This window comes from Vicia villosa, linkage group LG3 (genome assembly GCF_029867415.1).
Source record: "Vicia villosa cultivar HV-30 ecotype Madison, WI linkage group LG3, Vvil1.0, whole genome shotgun sequence".
Classification (NCBI taxonomy): Eukaryota; Viridiplantae; Streptophyta; class Magnoliopsida; order Fabales; family Fabaceae; genus Vicia; species Vicia villosa.
The window spans coordinates 189,000,891-189,014,025 of NC_081182.1; the positions used below are offsets into that span (position 1 = coordinate 189,000,891).

At 33.7% G+C, this 13,135-nt stretch overlaps 1 protein-coding gene and 1 long non-coding RNA gene across 3 annotated transcripts; both read right to left on the minus strand.

The window, feature by feature from the left end:
• Positions 1-1,762: 1,762 nt before the first annotated feature.
• Positions 1,763-2,550, minus strand: LOC131657028 (uncharacterized). Its single transcript, XR_009300441.1, has 2 exons — positions 2,120-2,550; positions 1,763-2,019 (listed from the first exon to the last, which is right to left on the minus strand). It is a non-coding gene; the product is annotated as an uncharacterized LOC131657028 (long non-coding RNA).
• A 211-nt stretch (positions 2,551-2,761) lies between these two features.
• On the minus strand, positions 2,762-5,396 carry LOC131657029 (uncharacterized). Of its 2 annotated transcripts, XM_058926542.1 has the most exons (6): positions 4,636-5,396; positions 3,990-4,068; positions 3,648-3,790; positions 3,439-3,523; positions 2,978-3,078; positions 2,762-2,887 (listed from the first exon to the last, which is right to left on the minus strand). In XM_058926542.1, the coding sequence occupies exons 1-4, from the start codon at positions 4,708-4,710 to the stop codon at positions 3,485-3,487; spliced, it is 336 nt and encodes a 111-aa protein (XP_058782525.1). In that variant the 5' UTR covers positions 4,711-5,396; the 3' UTR covers positions 2,762-2,887; positions 2,978-3,078; positions 3,439-3,484. The 2 variants fall into 2 exon arrangements, 1 of the variants encoding a protein (XP_058782525.1); XR_009300442.1 differs by having other exon boundaries at positions 3,648-4,213.
• Positions 5,397-13,135: the final 7,739 nt, after the last annotated feature.

Genomic DNA, 13,135 nt, shown 5'->3' on the forward strand with positions numbered 1-13,135 from the left:
TAATGTAGAACCAATCACATTGCACTTTCATCCCATGACAATTGGCTTGCTAATGGTTTCTATTAGAAGGCTTCGAATGAACTTTCAAGTGTGCATTCCATTGCAATAGCATCCATACTATTGATGTTCCTATTATTGACATGATATTAGGTTAGATATTAAAAAGTGTTGGATAAATGAGTAAATTATGCTGAAATTGAAATAAATAACATAAAATATTGGATCATTGGTGGAAAATAAAAGGCGGTGATTTGGTTATAAATTCAAGATCAACAGATGAGACTGTCATCTATATGTGATTAAAATATTACCTGATGCTTGTTCTATTTCATTTCAGCTGTTTAGATCTATGTGATATTTTGATGAACTAACTGAAACTATGATTCATTTTATTCTATTACTTCACTTTGTAATGTTCTTTCTTTCTTTTACAAATGGAACTTTATATTTCAGTTATAAATGAACTTGCAGTATAAGGTATTGTAAAATGTAACGTCGACCTTACAGTATTGCTGTAGCAGCATGTTTAGTGGTCATCATTCTAGTTTTCATCACAATACTGTATGAACTTTCCCACTTGAGGACATATGACAAAAAGGAAAAAATGGAAGAATTAGTTAGTATCTTCAAATTTCCCTCTCACAATTAGATGATGAATTAGTTATTACATTCTCTCCCATAGCTTCTTGAATTAGAACTGTATCACCTGACATTCTTCCAACAATCTCACCATTGTTTGTTTCCTTGTCAAAAAAGCTTATGTCTTTCCTTAAAATTGCTTTGAGGTATAAGGCCCTTATTCTCGCAGCTTGTCAGCAAGCCACGTGTGAAAGATTTTTTATGTACATCAAACTCTTGTTATTTAAATCTCAAGGTAAAACTAATACATGTTTCTAGCTTTTAGTTATATCAAGTTGAATTATACTAAGCTAGAGAATTTGATATCCTTACGCAGAAACACCGCGAAAAAGGTGCATGCACCCATGATTGCAAACTTGAGAGACACCTTGGAAACTTGATGAACTAATTGTTTGGTGTTAATGTTTCCTCCGAAAGCATCAATAGTATCTCTGATAATTATAGTCATTAAAGGCATAGAAACTCCATTTCCAACAACACTTATAGTTCCAACAATCATAAGGAAATAATCCCAAGAGTATGCAAATGAGAAAAGCTTGAAAAAGGGTACTGTCTTGATTCTTTGATCCTTCACCTTGTTCTTCTTGGGTTCCAGGTGCATCTCAGCCACTTCCTGGACATTTTCAGAACCTGAAGGACTCGGTGGACTATGACTTGTTGACTCTGTCATCTCAGTTGAAGCAATATCTCCATCCGAGCCAGCCTCCACCACCATTTTCTCTGAGAAAAACCACTATGAAAAACAATTGCTGAAGAAAGTTAATTCACTGGTTTGAGTTAGCAACTTATTCATCAATTCTAGGAAAGATTAAGATAGTAAATAATTAACAGTATGCAAGAATTCTTTACATTCAGGATGCAGATATTAGAATTTTTAGCACATATTTTAACAGTATGCAAGAAAAAAAATTAAGGAAAACACAACTAAAATCATCCTTGTCTCTTAGCAATTGATCCAAAATAGAACCTGTATAAGGTGTAGCCATAATTATATCATCCTTGTCTTTTAGCAATTGATTCAAAATTGGTAACAATTCCTCTTTCCTGAAATTTAAGTCATCAAGGGAAAAGAGGTTGAAACATCAACATTGAAATCAAGTGTTTAATCAATCTACAGAAAATCTTTAAGTTAATTCATCACCAGTACAGTTCATATCATCAAATTCATGCAGTTTCAGAACTCATACAAACATACCATAAACCATTACCCATTCGTTAAAGGAAAATCAATTCCTACACTCAAATACACCCATTGCAGCCCTGCATCTACCATACTCACATTCAAACATGAACATAATTCAATCCCAAATCCAAACCTGCAGCTCAAGACCAAACCGAGTCGAACATTTCAAGCTAACTGAACGATAGCTAACAGCAACCCTGCACCAGTAAGGCACAACAGAAAATCAGAAGGAAAATGGAGTCATGCGTGTTCCCGTTCACAAATTAACATGTCGATACTAATTCGAACAATACGTACCTAATTCATCAGTTCAGCAGGGCGCGAATCATCCATATTGCTAAGGCGAGTTCGTGACATGCCATAACATTTCCACAAAGCCAGAAAATCCTGATAAAAGGATACATTTTAGCAAACTTGGCCAATTCTTTCTCTTGACGTTGCTGCTCTCGCTTTTGCCTATCATCCTGACTACTGCTACCATGCATTCCTTTCATTTGCTTGAAACGCTTCATATTTAACATCAATGATTAAACATTAGATAGGGCAAGAAAAACTAAGTTAATTTGGAATCGTGTCAACAAAAGAGCCAAGTCAGTGTTAGATAAATTGTCTATCTTCCTGTGATTGTGATCAGAACAGCTCAAGTGTGCTTCAAATTCCAATGCCAATTTGTATTGTTGTTGCAGAGTTCATAATAAAACACCTTACGGATTTCTTTCACCTCAGTTTGAAATTTTTGCTCACGTTCAACTAACAACTGAATTTTCAGAATTTGGATCGTTATTATAAGTTAACAAACCTATATAGATGATAGGTGGTTGCTTCATGAAATTATAGGACCAAAATGTTGTTTAATAGTCATTCCTGAACTCAATTCATTATAAAAAAACGGTTACTATAATGTGGTTATTAAAATGTAGACTGCTGTCATACACCTGTAATATTTGCTTTAGCTGGTAACTTGTCCTTGTGATTAAATATGGCAGTGGAACTTTGCCGAGGGAATCAATGCCTTCTAATATTACTGTGAGGCTCCCGATCTTAGAGGATCTTGGGACTTATGCTCTGAAACAATGGGAGGTGCAGTGTCTTATCTCTTAATTCCATTTTCTATTTAATTTGTACATCTGATCACAACAGTATTGTTTAAGTTACCTGAATATATAAGGAAGGACAAATATTTCCAAATTCCCGCGCCCTAATTCTGTGAGACATCTTTCATCATGCTCTATATAATCTTCATTGTAGTTTCCATTCTGTAAAAACACGGGAAACAGGTTCATAGCAATTCAGTAAACTTTTCAATAAATACTGGCAGGAAAATAACATTGAAATAATCCTACAAGCACTGTGAATTTTCTAATAACTAAATAAATAAGTTGAAATGAGTTTCTGCAATTCAACATTTTTAAAAGCTCTCATATTCTTTTTTCATAACCAACCTACAATATTTTTCATTAGTTAAGAATCAAATTCATATCTTAATTGAAAAAACCCATATGTCAAAAGTTCGTCCAAGAAGGATCCACAACAACTTTCAGATCTGGTGATCTAAGTTGTAATTGTTCAAGGTGCATTATTACAAAGGAGCATAAGGAATGAAATAGGGAAAGTACCACTTCCTTCAAATAATGAATTATCTGAATCAACTTTACAATTCTCTCATCTGTCTGCACGATTCTCTTTCTGGAACCCGATCACCTTCACCGAATCATACAACAATCATCACCATCAATCAATATCCATCATCTCCTTTAATTGCAGAAGAATCGTAGAACTAAAAGGAAATGCGAATCGGAAACGAAAATCAAGATTGAACGCTTACCTGAGTTCTTGTTTTTGGAGTTCTCATCGTGTGAAGGAGATTGGTGAGAAAGGCTGTGCGGTACTGAAACTCTACATATTTGCATTGAATATGACAATGCTCCAAAAGAGAAGTGTTATTGCCAAAGATGAAGTCCATGATTCCTTAAATATAGAAACAATATCAAATATTGTTTAGCACAACAGGACCTCTTCATCTCTGTTTCTTTTCAATTATCAAACCTTCATTCCATTTCTTCTCATCAAGCAAAACGAAAAGGCAACAACAAATCTAACAAAATACTCAAAAAATTGTGGAAAATAATAAACAACAATTCATTGATTGAGGGTAAAGGAACTGTACCGAGCAGTGATGCCTGAGGCTGTTGTTTTTGCGTTGATGATGATGTTGAGTCGCGAAGCTTCAAAGGATTCTGAAACATCTGCAAACAATCAACCAAAGGCTTACCAGATCCTATTTCAACAGATGAATATGTTTCATCTCAACACCACACCCATCACTTTCAAAAGCATCCCTCCCACACTCCCGAGTTTGAAACCCGCCCATTCTAGCAAGTGATTGTTTACCTGTAGATAACAAACCCTTCTTAACAACCAAATTCTCATTCATTATGTCATCATTTTCAGCCACACTCACATCACCAATTACACTATTATCTTCAGAATTGGACGACTACGGCAAAAACGAATAAAGAAATGCAGTAAAAACCAACATATCAGGTCATTCAACCTCTGATTCACTTCCCTTAAACTCATAATCATCCTCTTCTTCTTCTTCTTAATCAACAACACAATCAAACCATTTTTTAGAAACTATAGAATAAAAATTAATGCAATAATTAAGGCTATAATTTAGGTTAATCGAATTGAACAATAAGAGAAAATTATGGAGAACTTACAGAAAAATGTAATAGCCATGGGAATCAACACAAATCAACAACATTGAACATCGCATTTGATAAAACATTAACACAAATTTATCAACAAACCTTATCAGTAAGAATCCCGAAAAGCAAAGCACTGGAATCAGTCAACAAAACAGCATCCACACGGCGAGCCGCCATTCATCTACACGCATCAGAAACCGTCGTCCCATCAAGAATGGTAAGAGCCTTGGACAATTTCAAATTTTCACCTTCTTCACTGTTCTCTCTGCTCCATCACCCATAATAAAACAACAAAAATAACAAATCAATACAAATTTCAATTCCATAATTATTGAAAGAATAAATTTCAATTCCATAATTATTGAAAGAATAAATTTCAATTCCATAGGGAAACAAAACCCTAAACAAAGAAGCTGCAAATTTGTTTCATGTGAATAATAAAATGGGAATTTGCAAATTTGTTTCATGTGAATAATAAAATGGGAATTTGATAATCCAAAATCAGAATAAGAAACCGCTGTAGAAGAAGAAGATTGGAGAGAAAGATTGGAAGTGGGTGGTGAATGATGAATCTGTTTGTAACCGTGGAAACAATAAGAATACGTAACCGGCAGAATTGAACGTGAATGAATGGAAGAATAAAAGGGAAGAAACAAATCGATATAAAGAGAGACCGTGTTTTGGAATTGGAATCGAAACAGTTCGGTAGAAAAAAGAGAACGTGTGAAACCGTTTTTGGAATTGGAATAGCGATAGATACGTGAATGAAACCGTTTTTGGAATTGGAATAACAATAGATACGTGAATCAAAGATTGAGAGAATAGAAAATTGACAGTGCTGATGTGGATTAACCATAGAAGAGTTGCTGATGTGAATAGCCTAAGAAAGTCCCAAATGGTAGACTTTTCTTATATGATAGATGTTTGTATTGTAAAAATGGGCCCTTTTTATTGGGCCCTGTGCATTAGAGCAGGTTGCACCTGCTTTGGGCCGGCCCTGCCTACACTCTTCAACCTATCATCCTCCTCATTAATTACTGCTTATTTTTTGTCGTCCACTTTTCACTTTTATCTGAGACATTTATTTCACTATGGAGTCAATGCTGAGGCAACGACATATCACTATGACTTCTATACCTGGCATGTTTACGAGTGTCGAGGCAAACAAGTCGATGTTTCTACTTAATAGGGCGAACAACTCTTCTTCTTCTTCTTCTTCTTTTTCTTCTTCTTTTGCTTCAGATAGGGAGATGCCACATTTTGTGAATTGAAAATCTCATGGCTCAATCTGGACCTCCTTTAAATTTTCTGTGGAAGTAAGTCTTTCCTTCTCAAGTTATATCCTAAGGTCAAAATTCACTACATTCATTCCATGTGCACCTAATTGTAGAATGACGACTACCCATCCATACTCTTTTTATTTTGAGGCTGCTCTAATAACATTCTTAGGCGATCTATTGATCGTCTTGGACTACTCCAACTTGTCTGTTAGGTAGATAATATTTCATGTTTAAATGCAAGGTTAACAAGGCGACCCCTAACAGTTTAAAGGTGGGCTTCCCCGCAATGATGTTGTATTGCGAAGTGGCTTTTACTACAAGATACTTGATATTGAGTGTCTTCATGTTCTTCTTTAGTACAAACGTTGTTTTGAAATTTATATGGCTCTTCTCCTATACTTGCTTTCCAAAGAGCTCGACTAAGGAAGCTTGAAATACCTGGATGTCATTTGAATCTTGTCAGAATCTCTCAAATGTGTCCCAGAACAGGACATTTGTTGAGCTTATGGGGTGAATAAAAACTCGATTTGTGTCCTACTTGTCGCACTGCACAATTATGACGATGGGGCATTAATGTGCAGAAGTTCTACATTACATAGGCATTTCTACTAGAAAATATTATTTTGGGTTCTGACTCATTTTCAAAGTAGAGTTTATACCCAGTGGGTACTTCACATCTAAAAGCCTCTTACTTCTCTTACTTAACAAACTAAGTGTCGTGGTTCAACCTTTTTTATTTGAGAACTTCTACTACGTGTTAAGAAATCATTATGCAACCTAATATCATGATTTGGAACGGTTACATAGTATTCCCTCCATTTCAATTTCTAATATACTTTTTCCACTACCCTTTATTTAATAAAAAATTCATCATTCCCAATACATGATAGGGGCACAATAGTAAAAATATTATTCTCTCTCTTACTTTTATACACTTTTTTTAATATATGTGAAATGACTCAATGAATCACTTATTGTGAGATGAAGGAATTAGATAATAGTGTATCAAACTTTATCTTACACGACCTAATTACATTATTCTATTTTTTTCCACTAAGAAAATGATACCAAAGCATTGTTACTATGATACTATAAATTAAATTTTCAATGTTTTTTTTAAATATATTTTTTTATGTAAATTAAACTAAAGTAAATACACTACAAGAAAATGAAGGATTAGCTACCATAATTTTTCTACCAATCGTTTTCATGGCTAATCTCAATTTAAAAAACAATCAATTAATATTTTTTTTAAACAAACAATCCATTAACTAAAATTTCACAAACTAACGATAGTTAGATTTTTTGACAGCTAATACTAAATTGCCGACTTATTAAAACAGTTATATATATATATATATATATATATATATATATATATATATATATATATATATATATATATATATATATATATATATATATATATATATATATATATATATATATATATTATACATTATTACTGTTACTTTTTTTCAACAACTACTTGTCCATTTCGTTTAATATAATATGATATCCAAAATAAATCAACATTAAATATATAATATGAATCTCTATTTTTCACTTGTGTTCTCGTTTGTTGTTTATCACATCAAATACAATTCCTCTGTCTCGTTCTTCATCTCCGATCAAATTTGTTCTTCAGCCTCGAACATCTTCGTTCTCCGTCTCCGATCAACCGCGAGCCTCCGTTTGTGATCGAAATCATCCTCCCATGTCTCCAATCGACATCATCTTCTCCCACATGTAATCAACACCATCCTCTACCATGTCTCCAATCGACATCATCTTCTCCCACATGTAATCAACACCATCCTCTACCATCTCCAATCGACATCATCTTCTCCCACATGTAATCAACACCATCCTCTACCATCTCCAATCGATCATGTCTTCATCATTCTCTAATTAAACTCATCGGCGTGCTCACTCTCTAATTGATCTCTCATCCTCTCTCCGTGTCTGATGAATCTTGCATCCTCTCGCTCCCACCCGTTCTTTGAATTTCTGAGCTGTCTCTGATCTCAAGCCCCAAATTAAAACCCTAGAGCATATTTTTCATCTTCTTCGTGTTTATTTGAGCGTCAAATTAGGATTTGGTTCTCTAAAAGCAATGTAATCTTCAATTTATGAAATCTCATAGAATCAGGTTGTTGCATTTGTGTAACTTTGCTCAATTTCATATTATAGAGTAATTAATGCTTTCAGTATTGTTATGTATTTAGGTTTTGAACTATATCTAACCTTGATTTTTTTTGTTTTGAAATCTCCATATATAGGTTGTTGAATTTTATGCAATTTCATTGAATTTCATATACATTTGACTTTTGTCTTGGTTATGTTTTTCTTTCTTTAATTTGATTTGCAGGAAGTTATTGAATTGTTAAGGATGACATTGACAACTTAGGGATCCTTGTGCATCCGCTTGTCAATGGACTAAAGTTATAGGTATATTTGTTTTTTTGGATTTTTCAGATACATAAATCTGAAGCAACTTCTAGTCAAAGTATGGTAGACCGAGAAAACACGGTGAAATGAAAATTATCGTTGTTGTTAAACAAATTACAAAGAGGCATGTGGAAAAACACTAAGATTTATAGGTATTAAAGTGAGATTAGTTTTTCTTTACCTTTTTGTATTATTAGGATTAATTGTCAAGGTTATTGAAGTTGTGATGTTCTATGTTAGAGTGAAAGATACATAAATGATTTATACATGAGACCACAATATGATACCAGATAGACTAGAAATATAGTGTATTGGCCTCTTATGTTCCATTCGTTTTTCATGCATTGCAGAGTTGTCATGAGTTTATTTGAATATATCCATACATTTCAGTTTTTGCATATTGTGTATCAAGAGAGATGTGGTTATACTTTGTGATTCTACTCTAATATATTTTTACTTGCGATTGGAAAGAAGGAAAAGTAGCTAGCATCATTGTGGCTACTAAATATTTGACATGGTGGCATCCGAGGTAGCTGTTAAATATTTGACTTTGTGGTTGCAATTGTCATGTATTAGTATCAGTTGGAGGGTTAATTTGTTAAAATTGAATTGAATTTGTTTTCTTCATGCAACTAATAGTTTCACACAATATGGTTTAATGCTAATTTTGTTGAGAAGCTCTTAGACAGTGAAAATTTAGCACTTGGAAATCCGGAAGTGATAGTTTGGAAAGGACAACTAAAAGCAGCTAGAGCATCCGCTACTGCGACGCAAAAAAAAAAGTTTCGTGCTCCCGATTTTGTCCGAGCAGCAAAGACGAGTGAAGTGGTGGCATTGCAGCTGCGTCTATAAATCTTTGATATTCGGAGAACTGCAGTCAAATTCGGCCGATGCAGACTCAAATATGGTCGCATTGCAGCTCAAATCACATTCGCGGACCTTTATTTAAGACTGCTGCAATTAGTTGTTGTAGAATATATGCAAAGAAGCATATTCCTAGGACAAAAATAGTCAAAAAAATTCATTTGAGTGGTTCAGATCAAGGAATATATAAGTAAATGACTGAAAAATTGCAATTTAGATGATAAACGAAAGCTAAAGCGATTCTCAAACCAGCTTAATTGACATAACTAAAGACTAAACAAATAAAAAATCAAACATATTGTTGAGTATTGTTCAAGGTACTATCGTAAATTCACCTGTAGAATTATATATATGACTTGTAATAATATAACCCTATTTTATCGCAGAACTATAGTTGGTTTATAGTTGCAGAAGTAAGTACCATTAGTCGAACTGCATTAACAAAATTCGATCAGTTCATTGTCTTTTACTATTTTTTTGATTTTATGCCAAACAGGCCTAATGACCATGTTTTAAAGAGTGGTCGCTGTGATCATTATAGCCTCGTCGCAATTTATATTTAAAGAATCATGGTCAAATACGACCTATGAAGCATGGACAATGAAAACACGACACAGACTCTGATACGTTGACGTCGGTAATAATTTTAAAAAATAAATAAATTAAATATAATCATAAATGTTGGCGTTGATTTCGGACATAGACACTGAAACTGACATCTAACACCGAAACAAACACTTTTTCAGGAGTGTTGGTGCTAGATGGAATATGACTAATGACTAATGCGACATTACACCGCGACTCAACTACCAGTCGTATACCTTTAGTTAAAGACCTAATATGAACCATGACTAATGACTTGTTTCTAGATTGTTTGATTATAAGAACATCATGGTAATAGAAAATACAAAAACTCTTTATGTTGCTGACACTTAAGGTTGGTGTTTGAGTTTTGATTTTGTGTGATGAGTGTGCAAAATGTTAACTTGTTTCATTGAGAGAGTGGTGGAGAGGTTAAAAAGTCACAATATGTCGACATTCTATTTGTAATACTATTAATAACATTATTAGGAAAATACTTATTAATGTGTGACAACATATGAATGTTCACAGCTTAATATACTTCACCTATGAAACATACTCTGACACAGACACGACTGCGATACGATACGACATTCCGACATCGATAATGTCAAAAATATAGAATATCAACATCGCTACATATAAGGTAACATTTGAGCTTCATTTATTCATATATTATTAAAATAGTTAAAAATATTCTAATCAACATTAATGTCTTTAATTTTTTACAAATAAGATTGTTTTACTATATGTTTAACTTTTTTAGATGTGTAAGATTTGTCGAAAAAAATATGTAAATATGTGTTGAAGTAATTAAAAATGATAATTTTTTGTTTGCAACACTTGTCTAAGTTGTCAAACATTATGGTATGAGTGTCGGACACTGATTAAATGAGTGTCGAAAAAAAGTAAAAAATCAACTTTTAAGAGACACTTGTCTGACTTTTCCAACACTTGTTTGACTTCTTCGACACATCATACATGTGTCATACAAGTGTCGGACACCGATGCGTGACAGACACCGCGATACGCCAAATCCTAGAGGTGTCCGTGCTTCATAGTAATTCATAATAATTCACAAGTTGGAATGACAGGGAGAGAGAAAAAAATGAAATCAATTATATGAAATTATTAGAAAATTTCTTAACCAACCTCCTAACCTTCTTGGCCACCTCTGGCGAATTTACAAAAATACCCCTTGTTTCAGAAGTTCATTTCCGAAAACGTACTTTTATTGGAAAAAAAAGGTGTTTTCGGAAATGAATCTCCGAAAAGGTGAATATTTTAATGAAAAATATTGATTTCGGAGATACATCTCCGAAATAAGGTTAATTTTCAGAAAATTGGTGAATTCGGAAGTTCATCTCCGAATTCACCCCCCTTGGAGGAATTCGGAAATGCACTCCTAAAATAAGGTCTGGACAGAAGAAAAATAACAAACAAGAACGATTCGCTTTATTTAATCGGATGAAGACGATGGAGGAGACGCTGCAACAGGTTAGAAAGTCCTGATCCTCTTGAAATCCATACCACATTGTAACTTACCAACATAATAAACAACAACAAAAAACTTATGAGCAAATTATACTTACATCATAGTGGTGTAGATCCGGATGGACGAACAACCGGAGCTGCAACAACAGATGGAGGAGAGGTAACCGGGGCCGGAGCATATGACGGAGGAGGTGGATGTCCGGAGGAAGAAGAACCGGCGGTACGTCCACCGCGAGAGCCACGACCACCACCACCACGGCCTGATCCTGCAACATTGACGAATGATTGTTGAGAATGTGCAGGAGATGGTTGACTCCGGCGATTTTCGGGATGATTTCCTCCACCGCGGCGAGACATTGTGATGAAAGCAGTAACAAGAGATAGAAAACGTTAAAGCAAAGAAGAAGACTTAGGATCGAAAATGATTTGGGATATTTTGAAAGAAAAATGGGTGAAAAGCTTTTAAATAGGAAAGTGTTTAGAAGTTAACCGTCTGAGAATGGTGGGGAGAAGGAAAAGGGCACTTCAAAATTTCAAAAGGTTTTTTTATTCTTTTAATAAAAATATGTACTACGTACTGTAAGTAACAAAATGGAATTAGCGCGTGGCTGTGGAGCTTCCCAATTTTTGTTACGTATTAGGACAAAGATCGTTTGAGTTCTTAATTAACGATAAGAATGAATCCTGTAATGGTAAATATTTACTATCATTTATTTGATATATTTATCATTTTTTCCAAAATCCACTTTATTACTACTATTGCATTATTTTGGAATCAAATAACTCCTTTCAAACAAGGATTACAACTCAAGTTTGAAAAAAAAGAAAAGAATGATGTTAAAGAGATGTTGAAAACTTTTGATCATTGTCTGATAGAAAGTTTGATGTTAAATCGAATCCCAAATAAAAGAAAGGTTCAATCAACAATGTATAGAAGAAAGGGATAATTAAATAGATGTGAAGAGAATGACTATTGTTAATTGTCTCCGTATAATTTATTTATTTTTCTGATTGTAAAACATAAGTTTTTTTTACAAGTGAAAAAAGGAAAAGAAATAAATAAATAAAATTTTCCAAAAATAAATTCTCACTAACATCAACTAGTAGAAGAGTAATAATTTTAACGGGTGGCTCCGTAAAAGGCTAATACACGACATCATCACAAATCTCATGTTTTTTTAAGATAGTCAGCACAAACATTATCTTATTTAAGAGTATGAAATAGTTGAACTTATCATTCCTTGAAAAGAAACTCTTTAATATTGTGAAGAATCGTGGAACAATGATATCAAATATTAATAGACTCTGAGATAAACTTAATAGTAAGGTTGGATTCCGAATAATACATCAGGTTTTTAATGCTAAGTTCCTTGGCCTCCTGCAATCCATGATATAGCGCTATCAACTCAGCATGAAAGATGTTAGAATAGTCAATATTACCCGCAAAACCGTAAATCCACACACCATTAGCGTTTCAAATCAATCCATCAAAACCCGAGACAGTGGAATTACTGGGTCTACTGTCATTAACATTCAAAATCATATTACTACCTTTGTATGCATTCCACTTACGCATTCTAGTAGGATGAGACCGATTATGGTTGGAAAAACATTTACATAGTAGATTAGCATAATTCATTATGATGAGTTTTAAAGTATAGGAAGATATCATTTCATTTGTGATGTAAATTAACACACAACAATTGACCAATATGCAGCGGATATAAAATTTTCCTCACTTGTAGGAACCTTGAGGATCAACAACAAATATAAGACGACAAATCAAACAAATAAAGGCACAAAAGAACACCGATATTTTAACGAAAACCCCCTCAATATGAGAGTAAAAAATCACGATTCGTCCAGACTAAAGAAATAGCTCCACTATAACCAAATAAGAATACAAGAGATTCTTGAAGTGATTCGCAAAG

Bases quoted from the DNA above. Each gene is read 5' to 3' on its own strand.
- LOC131657029 (XM_058926542.1), bottom strand. From the start codon at position 4,710: ATGGCGGCTCGCCGTGTGGATGCTGTTTTGTTGACTGATTCCAGTGCT. The intron at 4,069-4,635 runs GTTTGTTGATAA...GATTGTTTGCAG, and splicing joins TCGGGATTCTTACTGATAAG to ATGTTTCAGAATCCTTTGAA. The intron at 3,791-3,989 runs GTACAGTTCCTT...TCTATATTTAAG, and splicing joins GCCTCAGGCATCACTGCTCG to GAATCATGGACTTCATCTTT.